General features: G+C 36.1%; 2 protein-coding genes across 2 annotated transcripts in view; both read left to right on the top strand.

The window, feature by feature from the left end:
- The first annotated feature begins 2,408 nt into the window (after window positions 1-2,408).
- Window positions 2,409-9,784, top strand: LOC129001732 (uncharacterized). Its single transcript, XM_054429141.1, has 2 exons — window positions 2,409-2,883; window positions 9,268-9,784. Exons 1-2 carry the CDS (start codon window positions 2,518-2,520, stop codon window positions 9,724-9,726), a joined length of 825 nt encoding a protein of 274 aa, XP_054285116.1. The 5' UTR covers window positions 2,409-2,517; the 3' UTR covers window positions 9,727-9,784.
- A 5,801-nt stretch (window positions 9,785-15,585) lies between these two features.
- The window catches only part of LOC129000070 (protein rhomboid-like), a 114,712-nt gene continuing 111,925 nt past the window's right edge, over window positions 15,586-18,372 (top strand). The window contains exon 1 of the mRNA XM_054426944.1: window positions 15,586-15,700. The gene's annotated coding sequence lies outside the window, so the exon portion shown is untranslated. The remainder of the gene's footprint in view (window positions 15,701-18,372) is intronic.

The following is an 18,372-nucleotide window of genomic DNA, read 5'->3' as shown; positions in this document are numbered from 1 at the left end:
TTTACAGTATTATATTAGTATTTGATCACCTCTAGTGTAATTAAAAGCGTCGAACAGATCATATAAAATGCAGTGTTATATAAGTGGTAAATGAACATGAAACTTGTTCCTTAGTGGTAAATAATTATTCAGAATAATTATATTTCAGAATAATTATAAAGTAAATATATTCTCAAGAGACGGAATAAATACTTATAAAGTAAATACTCTAACAGTCGCAACACTAAAAACTTATATTAACATAAAAATAAATCCTAAAATATAAATACGAAAGGGCAAATCAATCACTTATTTTTCCAATCAACGTATTATTGTGAAAGAAATTAAAAGGTTAAGACAGAAATGGGAATTTTAAGTCTCCCGTTTCTCCCCGTCTACCTGAGGAATCCGCCGTGGCAGTTTCAGTGTTTCTAGCCCTCTCAAAAACACCCTTATAATCCTCACTAATTGCCGTGGCAGTTTCAGTATGGAGCATGGTCGTAAAACGTCGTGGCAGTTTCGGTGTCCCCAAAAGGAGTAGACATACTCTGTCATACATACATGTCTATACTCCTTTTATCCTTATATTAGTTCATTAGAAAATCTGAATATACAGTAGTGCCGTGCATTTGAAGTACTTACTCAGAACACAGACTTACTTGAGAACAGTTACACAATAAAACGCAAAGATCTACGGAAGTAAAGACTACATTATTTAGTAAAAAAAAGAACAAGGATGCGTCAGTTAGGGCCAGTTAGACAATTGAAGTACACAGAATTGAATAAGTATTGTCCATGCAACTACGTGAGAGGATAAAACATGTACTTCTTCAATTATAATTACATGTTTCTGTGTAAAACCGAAGACGTCTAAAGACTTTACTAAGAAAAACTTCTCCCCGGTAACACAGGCAATGGGAATTCCTTCTAGACAAGGTTTTCAATAGGCCTACAACAAAATCATAAAACATAAGATGTTTCTCAGGCTAAGTAGCACACTGTGCACTTCAGCAAATAAATAGTTTACCGAGATAACTATTGCTTACCAAGACAGCAGTGTCATTTAAGGAGAAATAGTACAAACTAATGTCACCAAAAGTCTAAATTCATTCTTTATTTTATTTTTTTAAGAGAGGTAAAAATAGACAACAAAGCTTTAAATAACCGGTATTATCAATTTGTATTTATCTCTCAATTGAATAAATGTAACGGTAGTTACCTCACCACTGTTCACAATATTTGACCCTCCTATTACATAAATATGTTAGTTAATTTAATATACAAACTCGTGTACATGTTGCTCAAATTCGAGCAATTTCAAAGTATTACAGAATTTATTTCAAAACGAAAAAAAGTAATATTCAATGAGTTTAAAAGAGTCAACTCAAAGATCACCAGTGTGTAACTGCTGGAGATACTCACGATGTATATACAGTAATCAACATTTCCTGTAAATATTTTATCATATTTCATAAATTGGTATTGCATTTTAATGTTTCTACAAATGTTTCCTGACTTATAGCTGCATAAGGTTGTCCATGTTTATCTTATTTATTGATAAACCTATGCATGGCACCACCCTTGTCGCCAGCAGTAAGTTTACAAATTTCAGTAATTTTTTTAATAAAGATAAACACTTTTTTGATCATATTAAGGACTTCCTGTTGTCTGTAACAATTTTATTTGTTCAATCGGCGTATTTTTATTTATTTAGTTAAATAAAACATTTATTTCATTGAAGTAAACTAATATAGGCCTATTTATATTCACTGTACTGTGTATAACAAAATATCGATTGAGAAACAAACAATTACACGTAATAAAAACCTCACTAGTCCGCTGCATTGTGATAGCTGAAAATCGTCGGAATGAAAACCGCCGCTACAAGATACAGAAGTTGGTACGCCTGCAGGGCCCTCCACAGCTGCGCGCGCCGCTGGCACTGCCGCTCAACACATCCCCACCTAAAAGACGAGCAAGTGGTAAGTCGGTCGGGAGGATTGACGACAAGTTGGTTTCTCGTGTATAATAATTTAGATTTACAGGCCGGTCAACTGGACTGACGATGAAATAACTTGTCGACGTACTGGTTTTCAGTAATTATCTATTTAATTAAAAAAGACGGTCTAGTGGCAAGACGACCAAGTATCTTGTCGGTCAACTGGTGGCCCCCCCTTGCCGGCCTGTAGAGCTCGACTCTGGGCTACCATACACGTTCCGGTTTTCCTTCAGTCCCGGACCAACAGCAGTCCTGGACTGAAGGAAAAACTGAACGTGTGTAGTGTATCGATTCCTTCAGGCAGATCGTTGACCGGACGGCCGGACGGGAAACACAGCCGGCCGGGCCTCAAGGCCGCCTTCCCCCTCCCCTATACATTTTAAGCATTATCGCATTCGCATCGCATCCTTTCTTCATTGTGAGTCAACTACTGGTGAAAGCATAATCGGAGCTGTGTTGTTTGTTGTTTTGTTGGTATAGTTTTCGCATTTTGGCGTTGTAGTGTTGTGTAGTGATTTCGTTAGTACTCCACATTAATCATGTCTACCTGGTCAAGAGACTTGATACTAGAATTCATTGAGAAATACCGAGGTCACGAATGCATCTGGAAAATAAAAATTAAAGAGTACCACAACAGGGAAATGAGGGAAGCAGCCTATCAAGAATTATTGGATGTTGTGAAGAAGGCGGACCCAAGAGCCACAAAGGACACTGTGGTTAAAAAAATAAATAATTTAAGAAGTGCGTTTAGAAAAGAGTTGAAAAAAGTAAAATCGTCTCAAAAATCTGGGATGGGAATTGAAGATGTATATATCCCTAAATTGTGGTATTTCAATGAGCTGATCTTCTTGTTGGACCAGGAGGAGGCAATTGAAGGAGTATCAAACCTAGAGGGAAGTGATCAGGTACGCATGTAATTAAATTAGCATTATAGTTTTTAAATATACCACACATGCATTTATTTTCTTTTGTATTAAACAGTAAAATATTACATTTCTTTCGGTTTACAAATTTCCAATAGTCCTAATGCACGTATCTATCCTGCCATTCCACGGCTCCTTCATTGTTTAAGTAGTTCACAATCACAAAAACTTAGTGAGTCCCACATTCATTTACTTACGAACATCTGACTCCGCCTATGGTAGAAACTAACTCACCATCGCTCAACTTAACACCGTCACTGACTGGTAATACACGACGCTGACAATTAACTCCCGTATAACATTAAAAGTCGAAGCGTAATAATCCCTGACCAACTTATGCAGACCAGGTTTGCCAACATCAACATTGTGTCAGTGACACTTGTCAGCTACTTAAATACTGTGTCAATCACAGACACGAGTTTTGGTTTTTGGGTCTTGTTGTCACCGACGGCGACAACATGTCACGGACTCCTGTCGCTGCGACAAAAGCCTCCTGTGTCGTGTCTCGCGCGCCAAATACCACTAGTCACTAGTCAGTCGTCAGTCAGAGTCAGTAGCCTACGTACGTAGTCGAAGTAGAAGCTACGTGAGTTTGAAATTAGGTTGAAAGAGTTTCGCGTCGTTTATGTATATTATAGAGTATATTATTGTGCGTTTTGTTGATTGAAGAGTGAAGTGAATACAGTAGTTGTGATGGAAGAGGACAACGCGGCGAGTATGGAGTGGAGCCAGGATCGAGTTATACAATTGATAGAACTTTACCGTGATCGTCCAGTGTTGTGGGACCCAACTCACCCTGAGTTCAAGGACAAAGATCTAATGAACTGCGCATGGTCTGAAATTGCTTCTGTTCTGAAATTGCCCAAAACTGAGTAAAACTCAAGATTAGGTATGTCATAGGGCAGTTACAACGCGAATATAGAAAGCGAAAGATTGGATCCGGTGCTGATAGAAAAGTGAAGTGGTTCGCGTTTGACCGTCTTATGTTATTGAAGGATACATACACCCCAAGAAAAGCTCGGAAGCCTGGGCTAGCAACGATTGAGGTGAGTAAACGCAAAAAATTGTAAACAAATACAACGTTAAGTTTATTGCTGAACTTTGTGAGGGTAGAGCGATGCGGATGAACTTAGACCTAGATAAAATAAAAAAAGTATCGACCAGTATGAAGTGAAGTACAGTACACCATCGAAGTATATAACACGATGTACAGTACCTATGTCAAACATCGATGTTTTTGACATTTGTGCGCGGTACCCATATCTGTAAAACGTTTTAGCACCTCTCTAACACGACGTATGTGTTCCTCTCGTGTGGGAGCTGTGATTATCACATCATCGAGAAGACATGCAACTCCCTCCAAGTCCGCCAGTACTTGATCCATTTTACACTGAAATGCCCCTGAAGCGATTTTAATCCCAAAAGGAAGACGGGAATATCTGATATACCCTTTGTGTGTGGAAATCTATATATATAATACGTGAAGCCGTTTTTTGTTAACGCAACTCCTCCCTTATTTGTGGACCAATTTCAACGTTTAAGGTGTCAAAAGATTCGTCTCAATATGTAGTTTTGCAATAAGGTTTTAGAATTTTAAAATTCCTACTCTTAAAGGTGTGAGGCCTTCTCAAAGGTCGGGGTTTCCCCATAAGAAATACATGGAACAAATTTAAAAACAAAAAACAGCTGTTTATAAAAAGATACTCATTAGCTTTTTGGGAGTAAATATTTATGTTTGTATATTCAGTAGGTTAAGACCAAGTTAAACAGTTAATCAGTTTTGTTGGAAGAACAGAAAATGCCTCAAGTTCAAAGAAGAAATATTTAACACGGGAGGAGGACACAATTAGTAATTAAGATATCTTGTGCGTATGAGGAGAGTAGAAAAAGAGAGGCCTGGTCTAACAGATACACATCCAGGGATACACATTCACTTGGTGAGATGAATAATATTTTCCAGCTCTGTTATGCAACTGACTTTGGAAGTGAAAAAATATACGAAGCACAGAGTGTTGTTACTGTGGTAAAGTAAACTTGCGTAATGTCAGATCAAATTAATGCATGCAAGAAATGTTTACTTCTGACACTGACAGATCGAGATATTTCAAAAGATTTATGAGAAACTATAATAATGAATTGACTATGATAAGTACAAGTTGTAAGATTAAACCAAATATTGGCGGACCTTATGTTTTTATATGTAGAAATACGTTAACCAACTTTCAATGGTGTTGCTGCCTTAGCCTATTCAAAGCAGATGTAGGTGAACCTTGACGACGCAAATACAAATTAGTTTCTAACAAGTGTTTAAACAACTCTAAGATGTTACTAGAATTACTCTAATTTAAGCATAACGTTTTCCTCGGCGTTATGTTTTATACTATGCGGCTCATTGAGCCGCACGGGTTCTCTAGTAGTTAAATATTTTTGTACGCAAGTGTCAACTTCCATCTGTAAGTAAGCATCCTTGAGATCGATGACTGTGAACTCTTGTCCTCCAGTAAGTTTCGCTGTAATTTCTTCTAATCTGGGCATAGGGTAGTCGTCTGAAATCATATACTTGTTGATCGAGTTTTTAAAGTCAGCACATATGCGTATTGCTCCAGAAGGTTTTACAACAATCACTATAGGTGAAGACCATGTAACAGGCTCCTCACTCGTATTCACTGGCGTCAAGACTTGGTTTTCAACTAACCGTTGCAGTCGTCTTCCACAGCTTTGCGTAAGGAAAAGGGTACAGGACGTGGTTTTGAAATAACTGGAACTGCGTCTTGGGTCAAGTGGAATACTACGTTACTGTTTTTGATTGTGCCTTGAGAAGGATGAAACACTTCTGGAACGTCAGTAACAATTTGTCTTACCAAATCCATACTATTCACACGAGTGGTATTGTTCGGTTGCCGAGTAAATGTACATACTTCAACACCTGGTGGTAAAGGAAGATTGAACTTAAGTACCCAGTCCAACCCAGATAGAGGAACATCATTTTTCTTGACTACTATAAGCTTTAATTTTTTTGAACTACGAAATGCAAGAACACCAACCGATGTTTCGCCTAGTGTTTCAATTTGTACCCCCGTGTAGGCAGTAAGATTTTCACAGGGGTAAAGTGTTGGTGATCCAATCGATTTCCACAGTTTTTCTCCAATAATGCTGTAAGCTGCCCCTGGATCGTAAAGCATTTTTACCTTACGTTTGTTCATTTAAACATTGATCATTACTTTGGAACCCTTTTCCAAAGTTCGTATTTGGTCAATGTCTGAATACGGAGCGTTATCCTCATCCAAAGAATTTTCGATTTGATTTAACTGTTTTGGTCTAGCAACAACCGCATTTCCTGCCTTCAAATATGCACGAGAAAAATGATTATTACCAATACAAGCTTTACAAACAGCACCCAGAGCAGGGCAATCCTCGTGATTTGCATGTCTCTTGTTACCGCATTTAAAACAGTGTATTCCCTTGTTGAGTTTAAGAATAGGGCTTGTTAAAACGCGATACTGATTCTTCTAAAAGGAATAAGTAATGCCTACTGGTAAAATGGTTCTACTGGGATATACTTTAATAAACTCAAGAAGTGGATGCGGCTCGCCCGAGTGCAGCGTCAGGCAGCACTGAGGGTAGCATCTGCCTACCGAACAGTGTCCGAGCCCGCCGTCCTGGTGATTGCTGGAGTCATCCCCGTCAAACTTTTGGCGGCGGAGAGAAAGGCAATTTACCGGCGCCGTGGGGAGGACGAGGCACGAACAGAGGAACGCACCCGCACCTACCAGCTGTGGCAGGAGGGCTGGGAACAGGAGACACGGGGACTCTGGACCAGGCGACTGATACAGCAAGTCCAACCTTGGGTTGATCGGCGGTACGGAGAGGTGGACTTCTACCTCACCCAATTTCTGACGGGACACGGCTTTTTCCGGTCGTACCTGTTCAGGATGGGCAAAGCCGTGTCACCCGACTGCATATACTGCCCAGGCATTCTCGATGACGTGGAACATACATTTTTCCACTGCCAGCGCTGGGAAAGGCCCCGCCTGGAGGCTCAACAATTAATAGGACTGCTGTCGGTGGACACGGTCATACCGATTATGACGGAGGGTGAGGACAATTGGACCTGTGTGTCACAATATATCCAGGGTATTCTCCGCGCCAAGAAGATCGACCTTGACCGGGATGCGGTTGTAGGTCATTAAGAATCGAAATGCCAGAAACGGTGCGAGCCCTGAGGGCTTAGGTCACATGTTGGCCTGACTTGAAGTAATGTGACAAACAATTCCAGGTCTGTTTCCAACAGAGTAGAGGGGGTTTTTTAGTGAGTAGTCTGACAATTTTCAGGAGTCTCACACTACAGGCTGGCTACCTGTGTGCGTAAAAGCATTTTCCCTCCTCTCCCTAAAAAAAAAAAATAAAAAAATAAATAAACTCAAGAAAACATAGTACAAAATATCTACCAATTTTTATCAGACATAACTATTCAAGACCAACTCTTAACAATCAATCAAAAGGAAAACACTAATTGCAAAATGTTAAACAAAAACATCTGATGAATTAATTAATATAAAAATCATCTATACACAGTCCATTTGCAACATTCTACTACCTTTTAAGTCTTATGAGTCCATTAATTTAAAGACTCAAAACATATTATCATATTAAAAGTTCAGTCTTTTTGGTAACTTAATTTGTTTTCCTCGTTTTCTAAATTTAACTTTATTTACAACTTTTCCATTTAAACTTCCTTTATCCTGCACTTCTTCTACCTCTTTTTCGTTTGAACTTTCTGAGTTCAAAATTGTTTCTGCACTAGTGAGGAAAAGTGTCTTTTCTGCACTAGTGAGGAAAATGGTCTTTTCTGCTCTAGTGAGGAAAAGTGTCTTTTCTGCACTAGTGAGGAAAAATGTCTTTTCTGCACAAGTGAGGAAAGTGTCTTTCCTGCACAAGTGAGGAAAAAGTATTTTCTGCACTAGTGAGGAAAATTGTCTTTTCTGCACTAGTGAGGAAAATTACCTTTTCTGCACTAGTGAGGAAAAGAGGAAAATTGTCATTCCTGCTCTAGTGCGGAAAGATGCGATATCTTGCAATTTTTAGATGTCTACTTACAGTTTTTTTCACGCTGAATCCAAAAATGCAATCAGTTTTAGTCGGAGAGATTCCTAAGTGGCCGTACAGTTAAATAATTAATATTAAGCTTAAGTTTTGTTGATTTATTAACATATTTGTGGTATGGACGAGTCCAAGTTCTAGTAGCGACTAACAAGGGGGGTGGAAGTTTTGAGGATTGGAAACAGCTGTCAGTTGTTTACATTTGAAACTAAACAGACAAAACCATACGAGACGCCATGAGAGCAAAATCAGAAATACAATATGTAATAACAAGATTTTTAAAAGAAAATGGACTTTTAGTGCAGAAAAGACACTTTTCCTCACTATTGCAAAAAAGAAACTTTTCCTCACTAGTGCAGAAAAGACACTTTACCTCACTAGTGCAGAAAAGAAACGTTTCCTCACTAGTGCAGAAAAGAAACTTTACCTCACTAGTGCAGAAAAGACACGTTTCCTCACTAGTGCAGAAAAGACACTTTTCCTCACTAGTGCAGAAATTCCTTGCTAGTGCAGTAAAGAACATTTTCCTTACTAGAGCAGAAAAGACCATTTTCCTCACTAGCATTTTTTCACTAGAGCAGAAAAGATAATGGCAAATTTTTGATATATGTACAATGCGATATCGTGTAATTTTTAGATGTCTAGTTCTCGTATTATTCACGCTGAATCCAAAAATGCAATAAGTTTTTGTCGGAGAGATTCATAAGTGGCCGTATAACGAAGGTTAAAATTACGAATCTATGGTTCATTGATGGTAATATGGCGTGGTCTGGATGGGTCGGTAATCAATAAGTTAAGGTAATTGTAAATTATCTATTGCATGCACCCTACGTTTTTCGTTTTAAATCTTACAAGTATTTATACTCTCCACATATTAATAAATTATTTTATACTTTTTAGTGCGTTTAAAAACGTGTTGTTTTAAAAAAGTTTTTTATTTATAAATTATTTTTTGTTGCTGTCCAAGTTGATGGGTCATAATAGTTGCTATAGCTCACAAGAAGTCATTTCATTAGTTTGAATTGTTAATAAATATTGTGTATTCGTCAGAAATCAGTAATTTAGATAAGCACAATCTGTCAGTGGCTCACATCAACTACGATGATTTTGGTTCAAAACTGGCTACCTACAAATTTAACTTAACATGGGGATGGAATGTCTAAGTCAAAGAAAGTAGTAATGGTATTTATAAATATATGTAATGAATTTGTGAGACAATTTATCATTATTATTAATTTATCACACTAACAGAGGTTTTGTTTTTAGGTTGACAAAGTACTTCCGGGAACAGAAAATGGTGAATTAGTTTATCCTCAAACCGGAACACCAGAGCGTTTACCATCCCCATCTGTTTCTGTCAATTCTACATCAGAAGGTGGACCTATGACAGATTCTCGTTTAAAGTCAACTGCAGTTTCTGATAGAGCTAGGGGCTCAAAGAGGAAGATAGATAAGATGTCCGAGGTGGCGTATGCGGTCATGAAGAGAGTAGAAGCAAATAACGCTAACCGAGATGAATTTGACTCTTATGGAGAGACAGTTGCAATGACCTTGCGCAAGTTAAGCAATGTCTCTGCTGCATATGCTAAATTTGAGATAAGCAAAGTTTTATTCCAGGCTGAGTTGGGACAATACGAACGTGGAAACTCAAACATCCCGTCAATGCTGACTCCTCCTATAAACCCTGCTATTTTACATCATACATCAACATCTGATAACCGTTAATAACCGTGGACCAGAAAATGGAGAAATAGAAGAGACAGAAGATCAAGAAAATACCATAACTACATCCGCACCAAGTCCCAGCAACACCTGCAATGAAATAGCTACAAACACCGAAGTCAAGAGCCACTTTATACCTAACGATTCTTATACGAGTCAGCCGAACTCTCCCAGGGTTTATTACACCGTTATAAATTTTAAAAGATTTTTGTACATTTGTGGTTGTTGCAAATATTATTAAAATTAAACATTATGAAGTTGTATATAAAAATAAATTAATAAATTGTTTTTCATAAAAAAAACACACAAAAAGACCTTTTGAAATAAGCGAAATAAAGTATTTGTTTGTTAGTTTGTAAAGCCCATCAGATCTTGTATACCACACCAATTCTGATTAGATGCTGTATATCTCTTTAATTATTTGGTTTCAAATTATTTATTTACATTACAGAAATCATATATTTAATTTGATTAAGTTTTATATGAATATGTTAAAATTATTTCCTTTATTTTAAAAAGGTCAACTTGAGGAACAATCAATTATAAACATTGTCAATTTTGATGTTTTAAACAAATACCCCAAGTTCGCATAGGAGTCACAATAGGTACCGGTAGCTACAAAAAACATAAAGCAACCACTAGTCTAGCTGCAACGGATTTTATGCTATAGGGCCTACATACAGTATTATAATTCTGTTTAGAGATGGTGGGGACGATCTCAAAATAGAAAACAATAGTATGTCTGTGGGTTGTGGAGAGTGGAAATATAAGCCAAGGTCCAAGATCCGGACAAGTTGTTGAACTTGATGTTTTGGTTTTGTAGGGGTTTTGGGGGTGGTGGTGGGGGGGGGGGGGGGCGAGAGTGTATTGATCGGCTCTACCCTGACCTGCCCTAACCTCGCACGTGATGTCGGTCTCATTGTAAATATATATCGAACCACTCATATGCATCAAAATACACATACATCGAACTACACATTTATCGATATAGACATTTATCTAACTACACATTTATCGAACTACACATCTATAGAACTACACATTTATCGAACTACACATTTATCAAACTAAACATTTATCGAAATTTACAATACAATTCAAAATAAAAACAACACCAATATTAAATGCATTTTTAATTTCGTGAAGCCTTTCGCCAGTTATGCTGCCATCATTAAGTACATCACAAAACTGAATGAAGGTTATGCTTACCGTTTACAATAATAAATTTTAAAATCTAACAGATGGATAGTTTAAAATAAAAAATATATTCTGTTAAGTACATTTAGATGAAATTACAATAATAAACTATATATGTATAAAAATGAAATATGAAGTAGAATTAACTTATAACTTTGTAAATTTGTTATTTAGAAATGTTACTAGGGATAGACAATTCTTGAAATTTCGGGAAAATTTTAATCTTGTCCTACCAGACAAGATTTTATTTTAATCGAGAATTTTTCGAGACGAGAAAAAAAATAAAAACGCCAGCATAAAGTCAATGCAATACCCTCAATACCGGAGCGCGTTGTAGTTGCGTTTCATTTGCGAAGGCGTTCTAATTAATTCTTTACATGCAAATATTTTTATTACTTCAATTGTTTTAATTTTTGTTTGTTTTGCCTTAAAAAAATATGAGTTTTGTTAAGTGTAAGCAGTGTGAGACATGTTACTGTAATCATAGCCAAAAAGTAAGTATTGTATACAAACTAATATTGCTTTTATTTTATGATCAGTTTTTTTTTATATTTCTTTTCCTAACGTGTTGAAGACATCCAAGAAGATCAAATAATATTTCCTTAATCATGTCAGATATATTTTTCATTTAGAAACTATTATGTTTATAAGCATAGGCTTGCTGCTACAGGGAATGAATGCTAATGGAAAATAAAAAATGATTGCCTTATTTCATAAAAAAATATGCACAAACAAGTTTTTGGCATGCAACAATGCCTAAATTATATTTATAGTGAAAATTGAGTAGGATGTTAACAAAATAATTAGCTTTATACTGTAGCTGTTCATAAAATAGCTTGCCAACAACAGTACCGTGCGCATCCTGTTGCCCTTAGAATGAACTACGTGCTGCTTTACCGACAATCTGTATTTTAGTTGTCTAAAATTAATTCTATTTTTCGTCATACTGCAGGAAAAGCAGTTTTTAATGCATGCGTTGCGAGTCTAAAGTAGCATTTTTACTCTATAAGGAGAAAAATAGTTTTTAACCCCTTGAGTAAAAATCAGCTGTTGTCAACTCAGTTTTGAATTTCGATTGTAAACCGTTGTATGTATCGATTTTTAGTAGAATGCAGTTAACTAAGAAACCTTATTGTAAACAGTTTGACGAATCGGTAGTATTGTTATAGTGACAGTGACGCCACCTATAAAAAATAGGTGCGTATTTTAACCCAAATATGAGTGAAGGATGAGTGTAGAATGGTGTGTGATGACCTAGTGTGTAGCTTTGTTACTGACTAAGATCAGCGGTTTCATTAGTCAGGATCATTTTATTTAAAGCCCAATGATTTAACTTGCATGATATTTTTCCAAGAAACATAGGGCAGCAACCAGGCCTCTCCAGCATACTCGGGTCTTCGGTTGGAAGCGATTCTCATCACCACCAGCCTGCCGCAGCTCTTGGTACACCCATAGAGTATAATAGTAGTATGGATGAAATAAACCTATTCTACGGTAGTTGCAGCTAGAAGAAACTAGCTTTGGCTTTGGTAAACTATAACCTTACCAGTTGCGCATTTAGAATTGTAGTACGTATTTGATGTAGGTATGATATAGGGTATGAAAAATGAAAAAAAAATGAAAGAAAAAAACTCATGTGAGCGGGATCAGAAATAGACACACAAGACCACATATTGTATCATCATAATTCTCATAGCCAGAATAAGAATTGATTATAGATTGCTTGTACAGTAGTAAGTGTCAAGTGACAGTAGATCTCCTACTTTCAATTTTATCACATTTGGCTACGGTCGGTAAAAGTAGACAGTAGTTAATGCCAACAGAGTGCGCTGCCGCTGCCAGTAACCACCATTGACTATTTATAATAACAATATAGTAGTACTGTATATAATAATTATATGCTAGTATTTTAGAGTACCGTAATAGTATTATGTATTACTACTCTGAGCTAGTATATAAAGCCAAAGCAATAACTACTCTTGCAACTGATAAATTAGTAAATAAGTAAATTAAATCCAATTTAAACATAATGAGAAATGAGCGTTATCATTTTAGCGAATTTCCCATATAGGGAATAAGCTATTACCGTAGTACTCATGGTAAGACCTGGACGCGGGACCGATTTTTTTTTCGTTTTGAGGTCCCTAGAGGCCAAAAACACCATCCGTTCAAATTCATATATTTATATATATATTTATATATATATATATATATGTGTGTCCGTTAGCACGATAACTCGAGCAAAAATGATCCGATTTTGATGAAATTTGGTACAAACGTGTAAACCTACGTTTATTCGAACGAGTTCGCGATCCAGCATGATCGGACCATGGGAACGGGGGTTTACGGGGGGTTTTATGGGGTAAAAATGGGTTTTTCCCATTTTTGACCAAAAAAACATAAAATTTAACAATTTCTTTTCAAACCATTTTGTAGAGCTTAAAAAAACAAATAATTTAGTATATTGAAGCGTTATTATGCGCCTAATGGTTACGGAGAAAATTCAAAAAAATTGTAAATTTAAAATTCCCATGTTATTCTTATGGAGAATAAGTAAACTGTTGAAGTTTGCTTGTTTATGACATATTTTGATCAAATTTGGAAAACGTTTTAATTTCTTACTAACTATTAACATTTTACAAAAAAAAACAGTTTTACCCTCCCTGATGCAGCAAACCTAAGTACTTGTTAAACTAATTCTATTTAAATCGGGAATAAATGTTATATTTTTAAGTAGACATTTCAGTGTAAATCAAATCAGTCAAATGGAAATTCGCTTAGTCTGCAGGTTTGCTGCGGCGGGGGTATTATTTTAAGATTAGTAGAGTCAAATCATAATAATCAAACTACTGGGCAATTAATTTCTGTAAACTGACCATTCATGTCTACATTTGTAAATTCAATCCTCCTCCGATTTTAGGTCATTTAGTATTATAGGGAAGTAGTTATTACCGTAGGTGGCACGGTAATACCTAGGCCCGGGACCGATTTACTTTTTCATTTTGATGTCCCCAGAGGCCAAAAACAGTTTTTAGTAAGTGTTCTGCGTAGTTTGATTTCATACTCGTTGAATTTTTAGATTTAAATGCCTGTATATGTTCTTGGAATCTACATTTGAAGCTTCTACTAGTTTGGCCAATATAATACTTGTTACAGTCTGTATAGGAAATTTTGTAAATATTGATTTTGTTAAATTTTGATGATTCTTCAGTTATTTGTTGATGTTTGGACACTTTTGAATTTATAATCTTAAAGACGTTGTTTTTTGTTCTATATGTTGCTTTGTAATTTGTTTTAGATAAGGTTTTCCTTATTGCTTTATTTAATTTAGAGTTATGAGGGAGATATATGTATTATTTTTTCAATTTCTCTTCTTTTTCCTTTTGTTTCTTAATTTTGTTCTTTATCATATTATCAATACGATTGTCCTTATTTCCATTTTCGGCTGCAATATATTTTATTATCTTCTTTTATTTTTCAAAATTTGTTTTGTTTAGGGGCAATGTTATTAGTCTGTAAATCATGGAGTGGAATGCTGCCATTTTTTTCTGCCAAGGATGGTTTGATGATTTAGGTATTATTAATTTAGAAGTGGTTGTTTTGGATTTATATATATATATATATATACGTCCGATAACTTGAGTAATTTCTGTCCGATTTTGATTACATTTGGTTTAAAGGTGTAAGGCGGGATAAACTTGAATGAGTTCGCGAACCAGCATGATCGGACCATGGGAACCGGGTTTTACGGGGGTTTTATGGGGTAGAAAATTTTTTTTTCTCATTTTTGACCCTCAAAACACAAAATTTCCTAATTTCTCTCTAGACCTTTTTAAAGAGCTTAAAAACAAATAATTTGGTATATCAAAGTGTTTTTGTACGGGTTATTGGTAACGAAGAAAATTCAAAAAATTGTAAATGTAAAATTCCCATACTATTCTTATGGAGAATATTGTAAAATGTTGTAGTTTGCTTGTTTATGGATATATTTTGATCAAACTTGGCAAATTTATTTATTTTATACTAAGCTATTAATATTTTACAAAAAATATACTTTATTAGTTTCCTTGTTGCAGCAAACCTAGGTACTCATTAAACCTAGTGCTATTTAAATAGGTTTAGTTGAAAATGAATTCAGACAAATGGAAATTCGCTTAGTCGGCAGGTTTGCTGCGGCGGGGGTATTTTTATTTACACATCTTTAAATCAGACACATACAGTAACTTTAATAATCACATTTAGAATACTGTGTGTGGTCTAGTTAGTATTTTCCCCCTAAATGTATTGTGTCATAATTGCACGACTCCAAACAAGGTTCATTTGTGTAGAACGTAGAACCTTCTATAGCCCGGAACTGAACTGTTATGCACATTATGCCTTCGCATAGATGTGTACAAAATATTAATTATTTTGAGTGACACTTTAAAATTTAAGTAGGTAAATTTTCATTTTATGGTTCAATACAAGAAATCTCTTATACGATAATTTTGTCTGAGAGGTACGACCATTACCATTTGCTGTAGTGGCAGGCCTGCTTGTCATCTAGTTCCGCCGCCAGTCGCTAGAGTGCGGTCGCCGCGATCGGATCAGCTGTTTCTGTCTGTCAAAAACACATGTTTACAATTGACGTAACATTTTGATATGTCCACATGCCTTTCCTTCATCGGGACCTCACGTTCTGCGTTTTTAGCATGCGTTGCGTGATTTTGCGTGTATTTTTTAGTTTTCAAAATGAATTAATACCCGTTTAGTGTTCAGGATTAATGGATTATAAAGTCTGGTAAGTATTAAAAAATATAATAATAGTAAGTAGTACTTTCTGTTGATTGTGTAAACTTATTCATTCACAAAAACAAGTCCAATAACACTTTAAACGTATATTTACACTTATACTGTTTTAATATGTTTTACACATACATCATTTATGTACCTATGTTTAAAGTGTTATTAGAAGTGTTTTTTATTTACCCTCCGTAGTAAAAATACCAAACAGTTTCATGATGAGTTTAGTTTTATCATTATTTAATTTTTATCAATCGACAGCCTTAAATGTGACTATTTAATCATGGTTTAGTTGTATCGCGCATTTTGATGACCCTATAAAATACACAAAAAGGATAAAAACGATCTAAATATATTAAGTGATGAACGATGTTTTCCAACAAGTAGATTTCTTCCACAGCAGTCTTCAGTTTATTACTAGAAGAAAAGCCCTTAAACACTTTTGTTCTCTTTAAAATGAATTTTTCACTCTCTAGCTTTGATATTAAAAAAACATGTTGTATTCTCTTATTTCCATTTTTTGACTTTACGCTTATGTTGTCTATTTTAAATTATTTTTAAATCAGAGTGTTGTAAGTTTTTCTATTGTAATTTCTCATGAAATTTATGCTTATTCTGTTACCGGTACTGTTGTTTATTGAATTACTTATGTTCAAGTCACTAATTTCCTTAGGTGAGGTTTGTAAACAACCGTTCCGTTTCATAAAATTAAATTAATGTTTATAAACTACTAGCGTACCCACCCGTTTAAGACGTCTTAAGATTACATTCAATCTAATCTATTGTACATTGTGTTAATGTCATATTTATTTCCTAATTTATATAAAAATGGAAAAAGTAGTTTTGCTTTCAAACATTTATTCAAGGGCTTTTTTTAATAAAAAATGGAGCTCGTTCGCTGCGCTCACTTGTCTTCAGGTTTAGCTCGTTCGCGATGCTAACTCGCCTCCAGTTGAAGTTCGGTCGCTACGCTCACTCACCTTATGGTTGAAAATTAGCTGTTGTCATAAATAAAAAAAAATAGTGATTTGAGTTGGTAAACCTATTAACTTTTTAATGCTATTGAACATCACAGAATCAAATTGTTTAGTTGAACCAGCTGTTAGGATTCTTTAATTCCATATAAATATGAGTACTCATGAGGTTAACATGGAGAACTCCAGAGCCACTGGGGCAGAGTCCGAAAGTCAGATCAGAATAAAAACTACTCAGTTTTCCTATTTAATTCCCAAAGAATCGGTGTACCGAATTTCAGCCTCCTAGGTAGATGGGAAGTGGGAGAATTAGTGATGAGTGAGTGAGTCAGTGAGGGCTTTGCCTTTTATAAGTATAGATGCTGGACTAAGGATTAAGCGGTTGTAAATTTAGGAGCTCATACAAAATAAAAAAGATGTATGTTTACACACTTATTGATAAGTGTTGTACTTCACGGAAGGATTATGGATCTATACAAAATCAAAATGTATAAATTCCTGACAGACCCACACATTTCCATGCTTAGCATTAGCAACAAATTCCGAATTAAATTCGTAAATGTTCTTTGTTAAATATATAACTACCATTTATGGGTAATTCGTCAACGTATACAAGGGAAGCTTTTGCGTCAAGTTAATACAAATAACCTCCACAAAATTTAGAATGTTTAGAATTTCCCTGGCCAATGGAATCCAGCCAATTTATAAATCCCATCCCTTAGGGAATATCACAGACCCTATTCCCTAGTGATCCTAGCTATGTTCCTGTAGGATCGGGGATCGTCGAAGAGTGGCTAGGCCTCTGCTTGTTTATATATCGATCCCGCGTTGCCTAGCAACCACTGGGGCGTTGCACGATTCCCGTTTCCATTTCATTGTCTTTTCATCTTCGATTTGAGTTTTTTGTTACTTTCGCAAACAATCTTAAACGTACCACCAATATAAGCCACGTGTTTTCTTTATTTGATACGCTTAGAGATGTTTGAAGTAAATAATTATTCTGAAAAGTGTTAGTAGTATTTTTTAATGGGAGAAAGAGAAAGTCAAGTGTTGGATTAAAAAAAAGGCGGTGACACACTATCGATCTTTTCCCCGATCAAGACCCCGAACCGAGCAGGGAGAAGGGAGAAGGGAGATAAATATCAGCAAAATTTTACTCCGAACATTTCCCCGAACATGACCAAGACCAGACGAATTCTACCGAGCGCGGCAAAAGGAAGTTTGGGGAGAGATAGAGAGTGTGTGCGAGTGAGAGCGCGGAACTATCAATGCTAGCGCAGGCGGCCGCTCGGTGCGGCGCTCGCGACGATGTACGGGGCAAAAATGTACCGTGACACACTATCGTACATCGGACCGATCTTTTCTTTGATCTTTCGCCAAAAAACCGCCTCCAGAGCGCTCGTCTCCCTGCTCGGCCTGATGTCTTGTTCGGCGTCTTGATCGGTGTACGGACTCGTGACACACTATCGAACATCCTCCCTTCGACCTCCCTTCTCCCTTCTCCCTGCTCGGTTCGGGGTCTTGTTCGGGGAAAAGATCGATAGTGTGTCACCGTCTTAACGGCCTGAACATTATTGGTAACGCCCGGATAGCCAATTTGTAGCAATCATTAGTATTTTGTAGTCATACATGATCGGGGAAACCCCTAGAGTAAGAAACATGATTATTAGAGTGTATTGAAATTTTAAGAAGATTT

This window comes from Macrosteles quadrilineatus, unplaced genomic scaffold, assembly GCF_028750875.1.
Source record: "Macrosteles quadrilineatus isolate MER2022 unplaced genomic scaffold, UCM_ALF_1.0 Scaffold_8__2_contigs__length_117827958, whole genome shotgun sequence".
Taxonomy (NCBI): domain Eukaryota; kingdom Metazoa; phylum Arthropoda; class Insecta; order Hemiptera; family Cicadellidae; genus Macrosteles; species Macrosteles quadrilineatus.
Note: the sequence above shows the minus strand (reverse complement) of the source record. Positions and strands in the feature narration are given on the sequence as shown.

Bases quoted from the DNA above. Each gene is read 5' to 3' on its own strand.
- LOC129001732 (XM_054429141.1), top strand. From the start codon at position 2,518: ATGTCTACCTGGTCAAGAGACTTGATACTAGAATTCATTGAGAAATAC. The intron at 2,884-9,267 runs GTACGCATGTAA...TTTTGTTTTTAG, and splicing joins ACCTAGAGGGAAGTGATCAG to GTTGACAAAGTACTTCCGGG.